The sequence below is a fragment of the Gallinula chloropus genome (genome assembly GCF_964237585.1).
Source record: "Gallinula chloropus genome assembly, chromosome: 1".
Lineage (NCBI taxonomy): Eukaryota > Metazoa > Chordata > Aves > Gruiformes > Rallidae > Gallinula > Gallinula chloropus.
In genome coordinates this window covers 23,465,173-23,487,730 of record NC_140085.1, presented here as the reverse complement: position 1 = coordinate 23,487,730, position 22,558 = coordinate 23,465,173, and the positions used below count along the sequence as shown (strand labels likewise).

Below are 22,558 nucleotides of genomic sequence, written 5' to 3'. Positions count from 1 at the left end.
AGTCCAGGTTGAACTGTCGAAGGACAGACCTGAGCATTGGCTTTATCACATCGCCATGCAGCTCTCAGGCCAACCTGCACACATGCTGAAAACTGCCCTCTCCTAAAGTGGGGTGGGTTTAGGCCGTTACTTACTGGGGCTTCCTGAACTGCGGGATCAGTGGGGACCTGTGGGGATGACCATGATGAGGTTCAGGCAGCGGCTGTGCTCTCACAGCTCCGCTGTAGCCACATCTACAACAGCTTTGGGGTGAAGACAGTCGATGAACCTATTTTTTTTGACTTGTCTTTCACCATCCGTAGCTTTAAAGATGCCCATCATTTGGATCCTACCTCTCCCACCAGCTTCAAGAGTGGAATTATTACGCGGCTCAAAAGCTTTGCCTGTAACATAAACCGTTGAGAAACCATAACTCAGTGTTAACGTATCATTTCAAAATATTGAACTGAAAAATGCTCTTATGCTTACCTTGCATGGTGGTGTAGGCTCCAGGGACCATGGAGTATGTCCTCTGATGTTTGCAGTTTCCAAGGAAGGGCTTGGTGGCTCTGCAGGAGCTCAGTTAAAGGCTCTCCAGTGCCTTACCCAACTTTTCACTAGTGCAGCAGGACCGTGTCTTTTATGTCACCCACTCCTTCAGTGAGAGGGCTGCTTTCATCACAGCTCAAGGAGAGGCAGCAGGACTCCTTGCTTCTCTGGGGGGGACCAGGTACAGAATCATAGAATGTGTAAGGGTGGAAGGGACCTTTAGAGGTCAGCTAGTCCAACCTCCCTGCAGGAAGCGGGGACATCTTCACTAGATCAGGTTGCTCAGAGCCCCATCAAGCCTGACCTTGAATATCTCCAGGGATGGGGCCTCAGGTGGGTCAGCTCTTCCACGGTGCATCACGTGTTAGCTGCAGAAGAAAATGGGGTTTGGTACAGCTGGTACTGATCTAGGACAGTCACTAAATCAGCCTTTTTTTTTTTTTTTCTTCCCAATATGCTGAAGGCAATAGGAAAAAACAATCAAAAAAGTAGAGCTTTCCAAACTCTTCTTTCCTCTATGACCCTTCATCCATCAGCCATATGGATCTGTAATTTATGAAACAGGGCAATACCCTTTTGGCGTTACACTGCAATTTAACACGTGTTCCGTGTGCTACCAGAGCACCCTGGGGTGCTGGTGTGTGCTTAGTAAACGTCACTGACCAAACTTCTATGCCATTTCTTCATATTTCTTCCATGCTAAAAAGAGTGGGTGACAAGTACCACTTCAGAATGCACAAGTATCATCTTTTAAGTGAATTTAATGTAGTACAATCTCATTTGAAATTGCAAATACTAAGGCTGCATTTTTTCTTGAATGCCTGAAAATCTCATTAATGTTAATGTATGGGGAAGGAATGCTTAGCCTATTGATGTAGGAATGAAATCAGGAGCAAAGCACAGCTCTACAAGACTCCTCCACAGATTAGGGTCTGAAGCAACCATTAGATTATCAAATCTGACCTTTTATCTAATTCAGGCTGTAGAATCTCATCTACTCAATTCTGTATTTATCCCAAGAACAGCCTCAGAAGAGCAAATACTGTGCATTAACATATTGTAATGTGGCAGTCTATAGTCAGGCAGTTCTTATTTTTTTACCCTAAAACCAGAGGCCAACAGCAGTACTCTGCGATATGATACTGTTGAGGATCTGCAGGAGGAGAGAGATTGAGCAGTTCATCTGCCTGCAGAGAATGTGTATGTCTGTGTGTTTGCATACCGTTTTGTTTAGTTCTTTGAAAACTATTCACTGGTAACTAACCAGTATAGGGCTGACCATCCTGTTGCTCTCCAAGAACAGCATAAATTGATATAATAGAATCACAAAATATGGATTTATTTTTTAAAGAGAAAAGTAATGTTCTTCAAAAATCTGTGTGGCCCTTGACAACTGCTTTCTAACATCTTATTTTGGAAACTCCCTGCCAGTCAGTTTTCATAGGAAACATGAAGCACGATTCACATCTGGCTTCTCATCTCTTGGACTGTAATACAAAACTGCCCTTGAGATGCACCTGGGAGGTACTCAGGGGATACCACACAAGCACAAAAGACAAGCCAAGCTGTCTAAAGGAGCTGCACTGGGCTATTGCATGTTTTAACCATTAGCCAGCATTTTGCTGAACAAAGGGGCTAAAGAGATGAGGAAAGTATCAAGGAGTTCGGAGGGGATGTGGGTGGCACTGTATGAAATACAGAGGTCCCAGGCTTGGCATATAAATGCTGTCCTGAAGGAAAAATCCTCCTGCCCAGCTTGAGGTGGACCAGCCTCTTGGTGCTGCCCATCCCACAGGAACATTCCTCTGCAACCCTCTGCAGCTCAGAGGGAACGAGAATCTCTGCTGTTCCCGTGTTGCAGAAACTTGTGCTGCCCTTTGGGTGGATGAAACCTGGGCTCTTGTCTGTAACAACAGGGTTCCTATCTCCTTTCTCTCCAAAGCTCATAAAAGCTGCAACTGGCTTGTTCCCATCTTGTGGGTCAGTTTGAGTTTTGCCTCTAATGTGTATTTGGACCCTGTTCTTAAAGGGATTTTTCTTTTGATATGAATCAGGACTAACTACTGAGGCTGAAAGCGGAGATTTGACCCATATCTGCAAGAATTGGAAGTTTCAGTAGGAACCCCCAAGCTGTGCAAAAGCGTTTGCCAAGGGTTTTACATGGTCAAGGGGTAAGACCCCTGTAACCAAAGGCCCCCATAGCAGATGGCTGCAGTCTACTTCGCCTCAACTGATTGATTGCAGTGTCCTGTGATTCACATTAGCCTAGCTAGAAGGCATCAGATAAACACCCCTGAAAGACTCAGTGTTCAAGAAGGCATCTGAGACTTCCTTACCTGTCAGAGTGGAAGGTTAATACTTTGCTTAATACTCAGCTTTGAGGCCAAACTAATTATTATGCATAAGTTTGAAATCCCCAGGTAAGTGGGGTTAAGTAAAAGTAAATAATATTGCCGAAACCCTGATACTCTGACGGAATTTATTCAGAATATGTACAACGTCACTTGTAGTGGTGAAGGTTGGGCTGCACAGCAAAACACCATGCTGTGCAGACACCTCACATGGCTCTGAAGTAACCAAACACGGGAGCCCTGCGTCAGCATGGTCCTTTGCTTGAGCTCATACTCCCTGTTTCCCAGAGGAGCTCATTACCTGCCTCAGCCAAACCTCTCGCTGCTGCTGCTGCTGGACACAGTCTGGACAGGAGGTGGCTGGTGGCAAGACCATGGCCATCTCTGTGGAGCTGCCCTGTGGGCCTACCCAGGGTAGATCACAGCCTCTCAAAGCATCCAGTAGCAGTAACAGTAGAAAGTTAGGGTGCTGTTAACAAAATCATAAAGGGTCGATGCAGGGCTGTGTGTGTTTGAAGGCCATGTGCTTTTTCCTTCTCTGTCCATATAGATTTTACAGAGCAGCCAATTTATTGCTAATATTCTCCCTGCCCCTCAAGAAGTCACATATGAGTGAATGTTCCCCTTGGGGAGTTGTAGGAATCTCTATAGGCTTCATTTCTTCTGCCAAGGTCATAGCCAAGAAACAAGCCGCAATTATTAATTCTCTAGTGTAGCAGACATCAGCAGCAAGAGCATGTGCTGATTTCATTTTGACACATTTTCCAACTCCAGTGTCTTCCTAGCCCATCTCAGCAGAAAAAGGTCAGGCAGGGTCCAGCACTGCTGTAGCCATGGGACAGGCTGCAGAGCGGAGGGGAGATCAGTTTTCTAGGACTAAGAAAGGCGGTGACTGCATTTCAGGAGGAGGGTGCTGTAAATACACTTCCCACCAGGCTGTGTGGGAGCTTGTGCTCCTTTGTGTTGTCTTCAAAGCAAAGCCCTGGGCACTTTCTTTGTGAGCAGCATTTAAGCATTAGGTATCAAGACCTTCAGAGACAATAAGGGTTTTATCTTCTAGCCTAAGAACCTTTTTGCTCAGAGACACAATGAACTGTTCTATACAGGCGGTAATCCGCTGTTCCCTGGATTGGTACAGTAAACAGAGGGGCAGTAAGGATTTCCTGTCCACTTGACTGAGAGGTACCTGTGCTTTCTTTGCAGCTGTCCAACACCGCGATTCTTCATCAGATTAGACGAGACCAAGTGACAGACACGTGCCGAGCAAACAGTGTTTCCAGCAGGAAGCGCCGCGTGTTGACACCCAACGATCTCAAACACCTGGTCGTGGATGAAGATCATGAAATGATCTATTGCTATGTTCCCAAAGTGGCCTGCACAAACTGGAAGAGAGTCATGATGGTTTTGACAGGAAGAGGCAAGTACAGCGATCCAATGGAAATCCCAGCCAATGAAGCCCACGTGTCTTCGAACCTGAAGACCCTCAACCAGTACAGCATCCCAGAGATCAACCACCGCTTGAAAAACTACATGAAGTTCCTCTTTGTTCGCGAGCCTTTCGAGAGACTGGTGTCAGCTTACAGGAACAAGTTCACCCAGAAGTACAACACCTCCTTCCACAAGCGATACGGCACCAAAATCGTCCGGCGCCAGCGGAAGAACGCCACCCAGGAAGCGCTGCGGAAAGGTGACGACGTGAAATTCGAAGAGTTCGTGGCCTATCTCATCGACCCGCACACCCAAAGGGAAGAGCCCTTCAACGAGCACTGGCAGACTGTGTACTCCCTCTGCCACCCTTGCCACATCCACTACGACCTCATAGGAAAATACGAAACGCTCGAAGAGGATTCGAATTACATTCTCCAGCTGGCGGGGGTAGGCAGCTACCTGAAGTTCCCCACCTATGCAAAGTCCACGAGAACTACTGATGAAATGACCACAGAGTTCTTCCAGAACATCAGCTCTGAGCACCAAACGCAGCTGTATGAAGTCTACAAACTTGATTTTTTAATGTTCAATTACTCAGTGCCAAGCTACCTGAAATTGGAATGAGGGATGGGTCGGGGGGAGAGAGGGGAGAGAAAGCCTGTTTTATTTAAGATTTTTATTTGTCATAATAAATATGGAGAATGGGTTATTTTGTAAATTAATATTTTCTTTTTTTTTTTGAATGATGCTGCGAGCAGCACAGTCAAAATTATTTAAATCAACTGTAAGAAAGGACAGCTCTCTTTGCAGGGTAACAGGAGTGTGACGATCTAGCTGTAGAAATGCATAATACTGCTACACTGTTTTAAAAAAAAAAGTTAATTGTGTTCTGGTGAATTTCATTGATCTTGCATTCCTCCAATTCTAATTAATGTTATTTATACTTATTTAAAACATGGTCTCTTGGTAGGTGTCTCTTCAGCAGCAGAGATAAGATAACATTTGGACAAAAGGAGTCTGGCTTTGTGCTTCCCTCAGTTGAGTTTGTCTCTGGGTAATGATATTCTTCCATTAATCGTCGGTGCAGGTAAATAAGGGAATGGCTTTTGATACCACATGTTTTGAGAAGAGTGGTAGAAATAATTGCTTCAGAAAGTGATATTGCACTTAAATGTACTAAAAAAAAAAAAAAAATCTCTAGCCCTGAAAGGGAAAAGCAAAACAGATTTTGATAGCTTATCTAAAACACATGACTGAAAGAAATGTGAATGTATTCCTTGGGAAGAGAAACCATGAACTTCTTACAAATCTAGACTTCATGATTTTGTCAAGAATATGACTAGTCCTGTTGTTTCTTAATTTGAAGGCTTCCAGCCCAAATGAATGCAGATTTGCAGATGGTCCATCAGAAAAATATCAGCATTTTGAAAGTGGCTGCAGAGATTTTTGAGTGCCCCGAGCAATTGGCATTGACTTCATTCATATCCAGGATGGGGCTGGGGGGAGCTCCATCCTCCGCAAGTCATCCCTCCCTATCTGATCTTAAGATGGGCAGCAAAATTAGCTTCAAAAACAGGGTCACAATATGTTGCTGTGAAGGATGTGGGCATGTCATTTGAAAAGTTAGAAAGTCATCTTTGTGTTGATCTCTGAGCGTGCAAGGTCTCATCTTCCTACATGCTGGATTCGTGGCGTTTTCCCAGGGAGAAGGGGGAATCTTTTTTTAGTTGGTGCCTAACTGCCATTGACAGGGATGTTTCTGATTTCCAGGGGTTAGTATTGCTTCTGAGTCAGCTCTCGTGTGAGACCATGACCTTTCTAGTTAAGGTGAATGTCTCGGTACTGATGGTGTTCTGTGTAGCAGCCTGTTGGGATGGCAGGTTGTACCTGGCGTGGCACACTGAGGGATCGTTTTGGGCAAAGAGTAATCTATTCATGGCAAATAAATAATGAAAACTGAGGCTTTGGTGTGGCTCTGTTAGCAAGCTAGTCAGCACAAGTACAGGCTTCTCCGAAGGTTGGCTTTAGTTTGATGCAGGTGGGGTGTACGGCCAAGCGGGCAGCAGGGACCTGCCTGGGAATGGTCTGTAGCCACTACAAGCTTTCCCATCCCAGGGCAGCAGCCGGCTGAGAGGCAGGAGGAGGCAGAGGCTTAAGTTGAGGCACTTGTGGGAACCCAAAATCTGTTTTAAAGTTGATTGATGCTTAAACGGGGCTTCTGATTTGCCTGCCTTGTCAGTCGTGTGATCATGCCAAACCCTTCCACAAATCAGTGAAGATTTAAATAAACTCAGCTGGTTTAACCAGATCAGAGAGAGCCAAAAAACGTCACATTGTACAGCAGCCAAATTACATCCAGTGAATTACATTAGTCTCCAGGATACATACGTGGTTAAAGAGGAAAAACAGGTTCCATCTTATTTCATAAAAATAAGTCGCTGAACAAATCTCAGCGAAGAACAAATTAACGTAACAAACAGCAACTGAAGTCCTTTTGCAATTGGATTTGTTCTGAGCCAGGATTTGGGTCATTATTTTTTTAATCATACCCTCCAAATAAATCTCTCATCCATCCCGGAACAGCCCCAGTTTTCATAACCCAGGTCCTGTTTATAAACCAGTGGCTAGTGAAGGGCTGGCTGACTGCGCCTGACAGCTCCCGATTCCGGATCCCTGGCCGGTGTTTTGCTGGAAAGGAGTTTTCTCTCATTCAGCATGTTGCTGTTGCAAGTGCCTATCACAGTGTGCCCTGGCTGTCTTTTGTGCGTGGTTCTCATGTCTGTTAATAAAAAATATAATCTGTGTGAGGGCAGATTCCCCCTTTCCCCCTCCAGTATTCTCCACAGGCTATTTTGTGGGCATGTTCGGTCTTGATCTGACAGTGCAAATATTTTGGTCCAACTTTGTTTTTCAGCTAGCTGTTAATCACCCCCCAGCAGATTGTGGTGTGAATTTGTTGATTTTAAAGAAGAAAAAAAAAGTTACTTCAGAAAGTGAATACTTTAAAAATGGGATGTGCTTCTCCCTCTCTTTGTGTACTTTACCCTGTCAGCACCACATTTTCATCTGTTCTGAAATCCTCTCTTTAGTTTCACTGCTTTGGAGACACAGGACCCTTTCTTGACAGCTGTGAAGGGAAAGCTTGAGGTGAGAAACATGCTCAGGAGATCTGAGAGGTGAGCGCTGCTCCAGCCAGGATTTTAAGCAGCAGCTTTGGGTTCAATTACCCAGATTCTGCCTCCGTGCCGGGAGCTGCCCTGCGGGCAGATGCTCAGCACTGTAATGGCATTTGTGTGGTCTTAGGCAGGTACTTAAAAGGTCAGTTTTTAAAAAACCTTGATCCCAAACTATTACAAACTGTCCATCGAGTGTGGTATATCCACTTTGGGGTGCTGTGAATGGGCTGTGTCAAAAACAGAACAGCTGACATGCTGGGTATGATCATGTCCAGTGTGGTGAGCGGGAAGCCCTCACCGGGTCAGAGGATGACCATAAATGAATAGACTTCTCTGTCTACTGGGTGTGCTGTTTTGACTGAGCCAAAAAAAAAAACCCAACCCCAAACCTGTTTCCCTTGCACCCACACAGGAGGATGTTCAGGGTCGTTCCTCCTTATCTCAGTGAGCTGGCAGCCACCAAAGGCAGTGCGGGGGCAGGCGGGGAAGCAGGTTGATTTTATGCCCAGCTCTTCATTGGGTTTCCCAGCCGGGGGAATGAAGGGGCTGGTCTGCCCCAGAGCTCTGCCTCCCTTTGGGGTTCATTTCTGCTGCGGACATGGTTGATCCCAGGAGACAAACAGGGGAAACTGCAGCCACAGCAAAATGCAAAATATGGATGTGCCCATGGGCTGCGAGGTCCACGCGGAGACCTGCTGTTTTAGAAGGTTAGTTATGGTTGAGTAGTGGTGAAAGCAGAGAGGAACGACCCAGCAGGGATGGTCCTGCTCAAGCTCCCCGCCTCTGTCCCCAGCCCTCTCAAAGCCACTGGTCTTGAGGAGTGGTGAGACCAGTCTCTGAGCCGCCGGTGCCTCCCCATCATTTGGCAGAGCCAGCACTGAGCCCAGCAGCACCTTCGGCTCCTTACCCGGTGTGATACCCACAGCCAGGGTTTCATCCCCCCCCGCCCAGGTGGCCCCAAGCACCTTAACCTGGATTTGGCCCATCTGAACACGGTGGTCACTCCTGGGCGGTGGGATGTATGTGTCCCCCTCCTCCCCCCAAACCTGACTTGGTCCATGCTTCAGCCTCGTCATAAACCATGTGAGTTATTGCAGAAACGTGCGAACTGCCTGACCCATGTGCTGCGTAAGGCAAGTGAAATAAATAACCCACAAGCAGAAATGCTTTTAGAAGTAAGTTGACCCCAGATGTTTTCAGGTTTCACTGTAGTCTGCTGCACTTTTCAGGTACAAAAAGGGACTGTCCTTACTATTACTCTTGTTACAGAGAGTGTTATTTTCTTACATGCATGCACAATACAATGTGTACGAATAATTTAACATCGATGTGGGGTTGGATTTTTTTTTTTTAACCTATTTGTATGCAGTAGAAGGCTTGTTGTAGAAAAGTATCTCCTCATACCTAAATATACTGTTAATAAAGAGAAAAAGCTAAATTATACATTGCCAACACAAGTGTGAACTGCTCATGAATCTTTCCTTAAAAAAGCCATTCAAGCCTGATTATTTTTCTAAGTAACTTCAATTAAATTGAAGAAAGAAAGTTCCTCTCTGTGTGCTTTATTTCTGGGTCATGCTTTCAGGGTGGATGTTTCACAGTGGGACTTTGTTCTGCATAGCTTTGCCATCTCATGAAGGTTATTGTGGCAGGACAAGCAGAAGACTCAAAAATTATCTACCACAATGGATCAAGGAAGCTGAAGTTCTGTAACAACATCCCTCTTGCTCCCTTCCTCCTCGAGTTCCCAGCCAGCAAGGATGAGGGCTGTCAATTTAAGACATAAACTCCAGCTATCTGATGAACTTTAGGCCATGTGCTTGCTCACGTTCATGTGAATTTACTAACTGTGGCTTTGAGTTCAACATTTCCAGCAGTGCTCAGATCTGCATGGGCTCACCTGTGTTTTTCACTGAGGCCACGTATAACCCCAGAGCAGAAACTTTCAACTGGGCTTTGAAGACAAATTTGATGAGGTAAATAGCATCATAAATTATATTCAGGAAAAGCATAAATTAAGGCATTAACTGCTCAGCATCTTAACACCTATGTTGCTGGAGCTGACTGAAGCTCAGCTGGGCCACCTTGCTCCTGAAGGTCTCCAAGACTAGATCAGGCATGTATTCGACTAGCCAAGGCTTCAGTACCTCTGAGGATGGAGAGCCTTTCTGGGCCACCTGTCCCAATGCCATGCTGCACACCTAGCAGAGGTGTTTTTTCCTAGTGGCCACTTTGGTACTCCCAGCCTTTAATTTGCATCCATCATCTGTCACTGCTGGAAGAAGAGTTTGGATTCACTGGCTTTCTAAGTCCCCTTCAAGCAGTTACTATTGGATTCCTAGTTAGCCATGCCATCACCAGACTAAATAATAAGGCCAGATCACTCAACATGTCCTCATAGGTGGTATTCTTTAGGTCACTGAACATCTTGGTATCCCATCAGAATGACATGTCCAAAATCTCAACATCCCTCTTGAATTGGGGAGGGCCCCAAAATTGGGTGCCATATTCTGTGGCAAACGGACCATTTAATCTGCCAGCCCCGCTCCTCACAAGGCAGACATGTACCATGAGAGCAAGGACAACAGAAAATAGGAAATCTGCTGAGTAGGTGTCATAGCACATGGTGGGGCAATGGCTTTCTTCAGAGTCCTAGCCCAGTCCCACCTCAAACCCCCCACCACCCTGTGCTCTCTAATCAATAAGCAGAACTGCAGCACAGCTTCCTGAAAGCACAGCCTGGCTGTGCCACATCAAGGCAACAACAGATCATTCCAAAACATTGGTGATTTGTTTCCTCCACAATCTCAATCAGAGAGGGAAATAATTAAGAAGATCTTGAGAACTCAATCTAAGTGATTAGCCTGATACCAGCCACTCTGCTCATTGCTCTGCCTCCCTTGGCAGCTTGGCCAGGCATGGACTGCACGTGCTTCAAAGTGATGCAATCCTGTTTTGGCAGCACATGCACCTAAACAAGCCACAACGCTGCACTGAGAGAGTCCATCAGCCTCACCAGCATCTGCTGCTCACAAAGATGAAGCATGGTGCCACGCAGAAACAGGGGCCAGGAGAAATCCTCTGGCTGCATGGGACTAGGTGGGGCAGGGCACACCAAGACACTGAGCCCAGACAAGCAGGGATCAGCAGCCACAGAGCTCAGCCACGGGAGGAGCAATCTGGGCAGTGGGAAGCGGGGGGGGGGGGGGGGGGGGTGTTAGAAAAATTGAAATTACATGCACACAATTCTAGAAACATCCATTTTTGAGGTAATGGGGTAAGAAATGGCCTCTCTGGACAGGTCTTAGGTGCACAGCTCCTGGGTGAGTTCCTGCATTGCTTGTAAGATAGCAGAGAAGAGCCCAGTCCCTCATACTGCCACAGAGACTGACGAAATTGGATTTGCTCCAGTGGAAGGAAGCACAAGGATTTGTCTTTTTGGCAAGCCTCAATTAGAAACAATCATAGTATTGTTTAGGTTGGAAAAGACCTTTAAGATCACCAAGTCCAACTGTTAATGTAGCACTGCCAAGTCCACCACTTAGGGAGATGCCAAGCCATCTCCCTAAGCACCACATCTACAGGGCTTTTAAACACCTCCAGGGATGGTGACTCAACCACTTTCCTGGGAGCCTGTTCCAATGATTGATAACCCTTTCAGTGAAGAAAGTTTTCCTACTAGTCAATCTAAACCTGCCCTGATGCAAATTGAGACCATTTCTCTTGTCCTATTGCTTTTTACTTGGGAGAAGAGACCAGCCCCCACCTCTCTACAGCCTCCTTTCAGGTAGTTGTAGAGAGCAATAATGTCTCCCTTCTGCCTCTTTTTCTTGAGCTCCCTCAGCTGCTCCTCATAAGACTTGTGCTCCAAACCCTTCACCATATTTGTTGTCCTTCTCTGGAGATGCTCCAGCACCTGAATGTCCTTCCTGTAATGAGAGGCTCAAAACTGAACACAGTACTACTGAAGATGAGGCCTCACCAGTGCTGAGTACAGGGGATAGCTACTTCCCTAGTCCTGCTGGCCAGTTTCTGATGTCAGCCAGGATGCTGTTGGCCTTCTGGGCCACCTGGGCACACTGCTGGCTTGTACTCAGTTAGTGTAAACCAACACTCCCAGGTCCTTTTCTGCTGGGCAGCTTCCCAGCCACTCTTCCCCAAGCCTGTAGTGTGGCCTGAAGTTGTGACACAAGTGCAGGACCCAGCACCAAGCCTTGTTAAACCTCACACAGTTGGCCTTGGCCCATTGATCCAGTCTCTCGGTAGAGCCTTCCAACCCTCCTGCAGATCCACACTCATGCTCAACTTGGTGTCATTTACAAGCTGACTGGGGGTGCACTTGATCCCCTCATTGAGACCACTGATGAACGTATTACAGAGACCTGGCTCCAGCACTGAGCCCCGGGGAATCCCCCCTTGTGACTGGTCACCAACTGGATATAACTCCATTCACCACAACCCTTTGGGCCCACCCATCCAGCCAGTTTTTTACTCAGGAAAGCATGTGCCCATCCAAGCTGTGAGCAGCCAGTTTCTCCAAGAGAATGTTTTGGGAAACTGCATCAAAGGCCTTACTAAAATCTAGCTAGAGAACACCCACAGCCTTTCCCTCCTCCACTGAGCAGGTCACCTTGTCACAGAAGGAGATGTGGTTAGCCAAGCAGGACCTGGCTTTCATGAACCCATGCTGACTGGGCCTTTATTTTCTCCATTAAATAATTATAAATGTACAAAATCCCTTTTTACTGGTACCCAGCATACAGCTTCTGCACCGTGGCTGTCCCACATTACAGACCACCCTCTGCTGCTGTATGACAGAGGAACTGGCTGCAGCAGGACCACAGCCCCCTGGGCACTGGGGAGATGAGTGCAGAGCACTGGGGGATGTGATGAAGTGGTAAGATCCTGCATGGTGGGGGTGTCCGCTGAGTCTGGTTTATTCTTCAGTGCCACCTCCCCAAATTGTATGCAAATCAGTTTTTTTAAAAAAAGCTGTGTTAAAAGAGGAAAAAAAAAAAATCAACTTTCTTTTCCCAGTTTGCATGATAAACACTGGGCCTTTCCCCCTGTTATTTGAAATGTCACTTTACTGGAGTACTCAAGCCTCCAGACTATGAGCTCCAGCTCATTGTCAATTAATGGCTTCTGCTGGCTAGGGCAGGCACGTTTAGCACTGAGAGTAGCGACTTACTCATGGGGGGGGGGGGGGAATTAGCAAATATTTCCATTCATTTATACATTGTTAAAAACATATTTTGCCGATATTGTTGGAATGTTCCTGACTTCGACACTGAAATTGATTGCTCTGTCCCCATTTTTTGAGTAACTGCAGAGCTGGTATAACATTTCTTGAGGTGTTTTGCAGTCTGCACACTATCACTGTGCAACAACTGGACAGATGAAGGTGGAAAATGAGACATAGCATTTCAAATAAAATTATGTTGGTTTGAAAAATCTCATTTCAGTCAGAGTTTTTGATTAAAAAACAAACAACCAGCAAAGCTGTTTGCCTCAGTAAGGGAAAAATCAATCCAAGGTTTATGCCCTCATTTCTATTTTTTTACAAATACATAAAGCTGTCAGGGTAACACACCGCTGAATAATAGCAGTTAGGCCATTAGGCTTTGGCTTATTCTAAAAACTAGAATTATACTGTGGCAATTCATGACCTTTTAGCTAGCAAGAGGTCTCTGTGCTGTCAGCCAATATTTGCAGCCCTACACCAACTCAAAACCTGCAACCCACAACCAGCATCAGTAACTGTAAAAGCTTCTGCAGAGACAGGGCTTGGGCACTGCCCAGGCCTTCCTTAGGCTCAGTTTAGCCAGGCTTATCTCAGCAGATAATTATTCTGGTTAAAACAGGCTTAGTTTTATGTCTAAAACTGTGTTGGGTTGTTGTTTTTTTCTAAAGTGTTTGTTTGTTCCATTAATGCAATCAATTGCTGCATGTATTATTTTTTATCATTTTTTGAACTTGAGAGAGATGGATGTAGGGAAAGAAAAAGATCAAATGAGAGCAAGCAGCCCTGCTCTGGAGAGGCAAGTGCTGTTTGCAGAGGTGTCTGGGTAAGTGCTGAGACACCCATGCAAGAAAAACAAAGTATTTTCCCTCCTGGAATTATGACTATTCATGATTTAGTGAGAAATTTGCATTTAGCTATATGGAAAGACATAACAAAATCAGCTATTTTGTATTAATTTTTACACTGTGCTTTGCTTTTTTCATAAAAATTTTACTGTTGTGTGTGTGTAATACAACTTTACGTGCGATGTGTATCATTTCCACAGCAGATGCTTTTAAAGCCTCCTTGTTTCACTTAGGATAATTTAAAAAAATAAATCCACAATTCTTTTTTTATAAGAAAACATCCCTTGAAGTCAGCAGTGCAAGAATTAGAAGGAGGCACAGCTGAGTGCAAGTGAGGTGAGAAATTAAGTCTGTGTAACTAAGGGAGAGGAATGCAAGAGGAAATTTAAGATGGAATGTCTCAGTGTGGAGAGTCTCCTTGTGAGGTACCGAGAATTACATTAAAGGGAAGCGTTTAAGAACACAGTGAGGTGAGTACTCTTGCTTTGCTTATTGTGGTGTATTTCAGGTTACTGGCAAATCTTCTTGCAGTGTCCAGATTTCAGTCTCAGTTTTCATGAGTGAAAGGTGTCAGATGGACAGCGTGCAGGTGAACACCTCTGACATAAGTAACTAGTTTCAGGTGTAAGACATTTTGTGCTTGGAGTTGAACAGCAGAGGCTCCATCCAAAGCCCTTAGGAACTGTCTGCCCTCCATACCTTAAACCAGGATCAGACTGCAGCCAGCCTTTTGCTCACAGGTGCAGTCACAGTCCATGCAATAGGTGTTACTCTTAACTCTCTTTATTATCAAATTACCTTGCAAAGTGAGCTTTTGAGGTGTGCAGAGATTTCCATCTGGAAACAGAGACGTAGCTTTCCCTCCAGCAGGACGTTTCAGTAGATGTATTCAACCAGGTGTGCTCCTGCTTCCGAGTGAAATAACATGCTCACATTTTTCCTTTGATCAAATAAAAAAAGCCTCGGGATAATTAGCTGAAGAGATGATGGTGATATAGCTAATGGTTTCCTTCTGCAACAGAGGTCTCACTGATGTGATCTGGATACGTGTCATGATAGACGTGAACTGAATGCAACCGTGTGCTGCATTGCCAGATGCTTCCCTCACTTTCCTGAGGCAAAGAAGCATCCTAAACCTGGGCAGCCTACCCCAGTTACTCACTGTTACTCACATAGCCTCCTACAAGCAGGAGAAATGGAAAAAAAAAAAAAAAGAACAAAAAATGTCTTACGTGTGGCAGGAGCTTCCTACACAGGTACAAGCAGGACTAAATGGGTTACAAGACTTCGTCCTTACCTAGCAGGACTGTGGCCATGTGAGGGATACAGGCAGCCATGACATGGTGCAGGTAGCAGGGAGTCAGCAGGAATGCTGTGGCTCTGAAAAAATCAGCTAACTAAAAATGAGCGTACGCTGGACACTTCAGTTCTGTACTAAGCCAGGAAGCTGGGTGCAACGTTGTTAGAGTTTAATGAGAATCAACAATCAGAAAGGTGAACAGTTCTTAGATTTGTCTCATGAATACATGCTGGGAGAGGACATTTTTCTGTTCCTTGTAGTGAGTGCTAAAAATGTTCAGGTTTGTTTCTTAGTGCCAGTCTGCAAGCTATACATATTCCAGAGGTATATATGCATTAATCAGCACTTTAAGTGCAGCTTCTGTATCTATTAAACATTTATGTCATGCAATAATCTGAAGTCAGAAGGACTTTAAAATATTTACAGGTCTTAATAAATGTTTAAAATGCAATTTTTGTAGCAAACAGCAGAACTGGACTTCCCTTGAACTGATGGACATTTTGGCATCTTCCTGTGTCTCTGGATAGAGGCATCTGCAAGTTCCTACCCCATACAAAGTCAACGAGGTGAAGAAGAACCTAAGCAGATGATTGAGGCATGGAGCAAGGGGGCAGCCCGTGGAGCAGAGAGAGGATAGCTCAGGAAGCACCTTTGGATGTGTTAGAAAAACTGTTGCACAGAAAGCTTTTCTTTCCCAATTTTCAGCCAAGTCTTACCACGTACCAGTAAAACAGTGGGTGTCCCGGTGACAGCTCTTCCATCTATAGAGCTGTCTGAGATGAAGAACCCCACGCAGCCAATACTGCACATTCAGCACAGTGCCAATCCTGTATAGAGCTGTATTCTGTTTAATGCCAAGACTATATGACCAGGTTGTGCTCAAGGCAAGGGATTTAGTTCTGTTCAAAGAGTGCAGCCACAGCTCAGGTCAGTCTCAGGCACGGAGCCCGGAGCCATGGTATCTAACAGAGCTGGGTTTCCTGTTCTCTGGCATGGTAACCTTACAGTGTGTCCTGGTTTCCCCCAGGCCTAGAATCTGACACAGTGCTTTAAAAGAAGTCTTTAAATATATATATATATCCACTTTTGACTGTGGGAATAAGCAAAGGCCAGCTGAAAATGAAACCTAGGAATGAGTGTCTTTTTGTATCTCATTTCGCAGCATTTTAGATCTTTTACCTTGCACAAACGACATGCAGGTTTTGTAAGGGGCTTGTTTGAGAGGCATTAACGCCTTCTGCTACAGAGGGGGACCACAGTTCCCACACAGATGTGATAGACTTGCACTGCTGTGGTACTTAGCAGCCTTGGTGGGCTGGCTCTAAAGAAGCAGCAGTGGCAATCTCAAATCATGAAGATGCAATGAATGAAACAGAGACAAGTGACCTGCCAATCTTCATGTATTAGGCAAGTACAGAGCTTGCTTACATCTCCAAATCATCTATGTTTTTGCCCACAAACTAAGATGATCTTGGTACCTGAGCTGGTCTCAGTTACCTAAGGTGGTCAGGCTTAACATACTGCTGCTTTTGGATGAGGTAAGAGTTAATTATCTTCATAGCAATTTGTATGAGGCTGTTTGGGATTTGTGCCAAAAATAGCACTGATAACTCATGGATGGTTTAATTACCGCTGAGCAGTGCTTACACAGAGCCAAGGCCTTTGCTGCTCCTCACACCACCCCACCAGTGAGCAGGCTGGGGGTGCACAAGGAGTTGGGAGGGGATGCAGCTGGGACAGCTGACCCCAACTGACCCCAACTGACCAAAGGGATACCAAATACCATGTGATGTCATGCTCAGCACATAAAGCTGGAAGAAGAAGGTGGAAGGAGGGGACATTCAGGAAGACACCAGGTCTTCCCCAGTAAGTTACCTGTGATGGAGCCCTGCTGTCCTGGAGATGGCTGAACTCCTGCCTGCCTATGGGAAGTGGGATGGAATTCCTTGTGTTGCTCTGCTTGTGTGTGTGTGTGGCTTTTGCTTTACCCATTAAACTATCTTTATCTCAGCCCAGGAGTTTTCTCATTTCACTCTTCCAATTCTCTCACCCATCCTACTCGAGGGAGTGGGCGAGTGGCTGCGTGGGGCTTGCTTAGTTAAACCATGACACAAGCCAACTTCTGTTTTGGAAACGCTCCAGACTTCAGAGGCACTCTTCTAAGTCTACCATTCATCTTCCTAGAACTAGAATTAATCAGACATGTCTAAATTTTCCTGTGTAATGAGTAAAAATGTGTTCAGTCTTCAAAGCAATTGAAATGAAGCATGTCCTAATGCTAGTCCAGAATCCTGCATACTGTAAGAGAACAAAATAATTGGTTGTGTCAGTACAGGGAAAAACACCTGCCTCAAAAGCAAACAGGAAAGAAAGGGCATTGGATGATCTAAAGCCAACCACAGCATGAGGATTCATAGGAACAGAGTGGATGATTGCTTCCCAAGTATAAAACGAGCATTATTGCTCATAACTTTTGGAAAACCATTTAGAGGGTCAGATTTATTAAAATGCTGTTCTACTGTAGACAGGACATGGCAACAACTTCATTAATCAAAACCAGGAGATGACAGTAGAAAATGGTAAACAGACAAAATCCTTTCTCGATCCTGTTCAGAGTAAAACACGGAATGTAAATCTGAGAACTTAGAGATATTAAATCTCAAGGAACTATTCTGAAGTTAATTATTCCCAAAGCTGTCTAGCATGTAATTCATTCAGGACCCTATTTCACTTGCAAAAAGCAAATTTAAAATTATTCAAGTAAAGCAATTCCTTGACCTCTCAAGACTTTTAGCAACAACTGAAGAGCAATCTCCCCAAAGAGCAAGTTGAAGACTGCAAAGTAAAAGAGGCAGCAAGTTTCAAGTACAGCTTGAACTGAGAAGCAGAAGCATAAAGAGAGCATATGATGAACCACCCTGCATATTAAATAAACAACTAGCAGGACTTGAAAACAAATTAAATTTTTAGCTGCAGAGAAAGTAAAGCCCACCCAGCCCTGCCAGTGTTGAGTGACTAAGGGGTATGCTGCTGCTCTTGGCTACCCACCCGAAAGACGGCCATCTTGGACATGTATAAAAACATTGGTTCTTAGCTTTAATTGTGACTTGTTCTTGTTTTGTTAATCCTAGATTCCCTAGAGTATCCATGCACAGCATGGATGATGATCAAATTTTCCCTGAATTGAACAGGAACACTTCCCTTTATGGCTCTCAGAATGAGGCTTTAATGACAAAACACGCCTCTCTGCCGGTTCTTCTTCCTCACCTTTATATAACAGAAAGCTGGTTTTTTAATTCTGAGTACGTACAGGAAAAAGATAATCCAAAATATATCAACAGACTGACTTGATACAGAATGAAGAATACAATTAAAGCAATGTATTGTACCACAGAAAATCTAGCCAAAAAGAAAAGGAAAACCCTACTATGAGACCTGACAGTTTGGTACTATTTTTGAACATCAGCTTATTCTTTTTAAAGCAGGTTATAATTCAATTACCATATTCTATTGCCATTTTCTGCACCTCTAAAGAGACAATCTCATTGGAATGGCAATTTTACCATTATAATAATAGGAAATTTCAAACACTTCATTTAACAGAGTGCTTCTACTACTGTTTCCCAATGAGTATTCTGGGTTATTCTTGGACTTAAGTGAGCTTTTCATGATGCTCAGAACTGAAATGAAATAGCAAATCCATTAAAAAGATGATAGGTCTTATTTTGAGTCTTGATTCTGCAAACTATTCTGCATTTATAAAGCCTTAATCCTCATGCTGTTCTAATCTTTGTATGAGAAAAATTCTAATTTAGTTGGCAAATTGTAAAATGAAGTGAAATTAAATTGCTGCCTGCCACTTTCTCATTAGCATTCAAAAAGTCCCAGTGAAAATATTATATTAAACATGGGAGTGGAAGAGGATATTGCAAATTTAAACATCACAGATTAAGGCAAGATGTACAGCGATGCTATAAAACTCAAAATATTGATCTAAATATGTTAAAAGAAGAATTCTCCCCTGTATCGAACAGACTAGTAAACTGTGGAACTACCCTGGCTATATAATCAGTCTAAAAATAAGCTGGAATCATTCAGTAATTCACTTGAATGCAGAGGTCATTTCAAAGCAGAAAAAGAAAATAAACACCATAGGTATTTTATGCTTCTGACTCCATGTTTTAAAGCTGCATTTAGCTGTAGTTTAACAAATGAGACTGCCCACTTTCACGGGTGCCCCCAGAACAATTGAGATGATGGTCTCACAGTCCTTCAGAATGGTAAATGATGCACATCTCAGATAACCTGCCCCCACTTCTATTTATATTTCTGAAGTAGAGGAAAAAAAGAGTGGACAGTAGGAATGGGTCCCAACAGGAGCACTCCAGCCATTACTCAGTAGCAGGTTACAGAGTATCTTATAAAGGCAAAGCAACTGGAGCTTCAGCCTGGTCTAGCTCATCATCAGCATGGAAATAGCACAAGAAGTTGCAGGAGGAGCCTAAGACAACATGCAGCTTACACCAGCTGAATGAGATGATATGAGCAAGAGTCAAATTAAGAAAATGCTGCATGCTGATACAAAAGCAGACAAATGTGAATCAGCCATAGCCCTAATTAGGCTAGAAATTATAAAGGAGGGTTTGAAAGAATCTTACAGCAGGTGGAGGGGAGGAAAACACTTGAATTTTAATATGAAGAGTGATCACTTGATCTGCAAGATTACAAAACATGGCTGCTTTCATAACGAGAGGCAGAATATCATCTAATGATGTCCCTCTTGGTTTGTATGCTTTGAGCAGTACAAAAGCACACAATTTGTTTCACACAGAATTTCAGTAACATTTCTTACTCACACATACAGTGAAGTAACTGATTATTACTGGGACAGGTTTAAAAGATTGAGTAGGTGGAATACTGTGGAGAGGTTGACTTGACTAGAGTTAGAAACGGTTTAGGGAGTACAGCTTTTGAGTAGATGATAGATGCTCTAGTGTCCAAGTACCTTTTTGTGCCTTCTGCCACGTTATCCTCATGGCTGGAATAATATTTCCCCCGACACTTCATGGTAAGAGCTTTTTACCTTCATAAAACTAAGTAGCAGAGTTAGCAAAACCTATTTTTAAAATGCTCCTTCTACATAGGAATCAAGCCCCTTTCCACATCATAGATTATTTATCCTTTGCTCTTCCAGATGTCAGGGTTTCCTCTGCTTTATCAATGCCCTACTTCTCTCCCCACTCAAACCCCTCTTTAACCATATCTTACTGAGAGCAGGTTTTTTTTTTCCTAACTTCCACCATTCACCAAAGTATCTCTTTTTCCACTTCATCCCCAGTTCCCTTCAACTCAAGGTACATTTTTCTTCCCTTCCTGAAAAACAAGTTCAGCTGTGCCTTTTTATTCTTTTCTCCAAATAACTTCCTTCTGCTTGCTCCTGCCTCTCGCAGTGGATGCTTGAAAGTTTGCACCCACAACACAAATTTTGCTCTCTTAACCATGCAATGAACTTCCCCCCTCCTGAAATATCAAATTTTCTCATTATACTTTTCCATCACTTATTGTTTCCCTGCCCAGATTATTCCAGTCTGTCAACATATTTTCCTTTTTCAAATTTCATGGAATTTGTCCCATTTATTATTTCTTCCCCAATTCTGCAACCTAAACACTCACCCATTTATCAGCAGACTCTACCAACAGTCATTGCTTATTTACTGGGAAAAGATTTTCCACACTAGGGGTACTGTCGTGACTAAATCCTGCAATGCCCTCGCACATCACATAAGCACCGATCACAAGCATCTCAAGAGATTTTAATTTTTAAGAATCTGGCAATTCATTTAAAAAGGACTGAAAATTCAGTAACTCTAATGAGAAATCTGCTTGATATGGCTGCTTCATTGATTCAGGTGGCATTTCTATCAGAATAAAAAAAAAAATCATTTGCATCTCCAGCTGTACCGAAAATAAGTAACTATTACTGAAAAAAAATCCCCAAACTTGTTACATCTAGTCCATTTTAAACAATTTAATAGGAGTATTTCCTGCAAAGCTACATACAATAAACTATTTTAAATAACATTAATACAAACTAAGAAAAGTCAGAGAACCTGAAGTTAGAAAGATTTCATCTTTCACAGAATAAAAGGCATAATACACGATTCATTCAAACAACTATACTATATCATAACTGTAAGAAAAAGCTTAAGTAAGTGTTTAAATGAGGGAGCTAAAAGTCAGGCATCTAAATCCATGTGTAGGCACTGAATAGCTGGTTTAATTTTCAGAATTGCAAACACTTTCAACTTCCACAGAGTTTAAGGTGACCGACACTTATAGAAGTCCCATTAACACTCATCCACATAATTTAGTTCATCTGAGTAGGCCCATCAAATAAAAAGGGAGGATTTATATGCATAAATCACACGACTAATGTTTACAGGATTACACCATATGCTGGTACAGGGATTTAGTTGTCTAAGTCTCAAAATTTAAAACTTTCAATCACAACACTTAAAGTAGGAGTTGTTTATTTAATTCTGCATTTAGGGTGTGTGCTATAGCCTTTAAAAACATATGCCCTGAGGAACCCCGCTACATTTTAAAACAGAGGGATCTGTCAATTTTTTCAAAGCAGCACCGGGAGTCCCCGTGCCCAAGGTCTTATTAGACACATTGAGCTATAAAAGTAAGAGAAATCATTCGGGAGCGGTTGTTTTCCACATTGACCATATTACTTGCACAGTTTGAAAGGAGAAATCCTGTTAGCAGAGATTTTTGCTTAGAAATGGATGACATACATCGCTCTGGAATTTTAGAAGTTTATGTAACTTCCTAAGCGCCTGAAAAAGAAACATAACCTTTTATACCCCGCGTTTCAATCAGGGATCAGTATATACATTTGAATTAACACCTCTAAATACTTCATTAAAATCAGGTTACTGGCCATCACACCATTAATATCAGTTAGTTAAACAACTTTTCAGTTGCTAAATGAAAATACACTTTCCAGCACAGGGAGTTTTAATCATTCATCCATTAATATCGATCAGGTCAGTGTCACATTATTTGTCTTTCCTATGCTCTTGTTCTAATAAATCAGAACATCAAAATAATTATGTTGCTCTTTGTAGCACAAAGTGCTTTGCAAGTTCTAATTATATAAATGCTGATGGTCATATTAGTATACATAAAATAAAGTGAAAAAATGTTTAGACAATCAGGGTTCAAATCACCATAACAGTTGTTATTGATATCAAGTATGCAATGGTCAGAGAGCTACAGCACTGAAATTGCAAGATAAGAAAGTATCATCAGCTAATTGGGTAATGTCTGTTGAACTGAATTCATCTGAGGTCTACTAACCACTTCTGTGGTAAGGTGAAAAGGTTTGTTCCTCTTTGTCCCTGGGAGGGAAAGACAAGGCAAGTCACAGATTGGGTCTTGCCCTCTTCCTCATCACCACTGAATGAGCAACTGGAGATTGTTCTGGTTTGTAATACAGCTATGGAACTGTCCTTTTAAAGACTGGATCTTGATATAGAATCCATCTGCCCTTCATTGTGTCTACTCAGATGTTTCCAACTAGCAGCAATCGGTCCCGGTTTCAGAGTAAGGGTCACAAGTATCCTCCTAGTTCCATCTTATTTTTTAAAAACCAAACCAACTAAAATCATTAAGGCTGT

General features: G+C 43.4%; 1 protein-coding gene across 2 annotated transcripts in view; it reads left to right on the top strand.

Moving 5' to 3' along the window:
* Positions 1–4,931, top strand: part of CHST11 (carbohydrate sulfotransferase 11) — a gene marked incomplete at both ends in the record, with an annotated part of 168,838 nt that extends 163,907 nt beyond the window's left edge. For both annotated transcript variants that reach the window (XM_084279593.1, XM_084279592.1), the window contains one exon: positions 4,083–4,931. In XM_084279593.1, the coding sequence (XP_084135719.1) occupies positions 4,083–4,931 (849 nt within the window). The remainder of the gene's footprint in view (positions 1–4,082) is intronic.
* Positions 4,932–22,558: the final 17,627 nt, after the last annotated feature.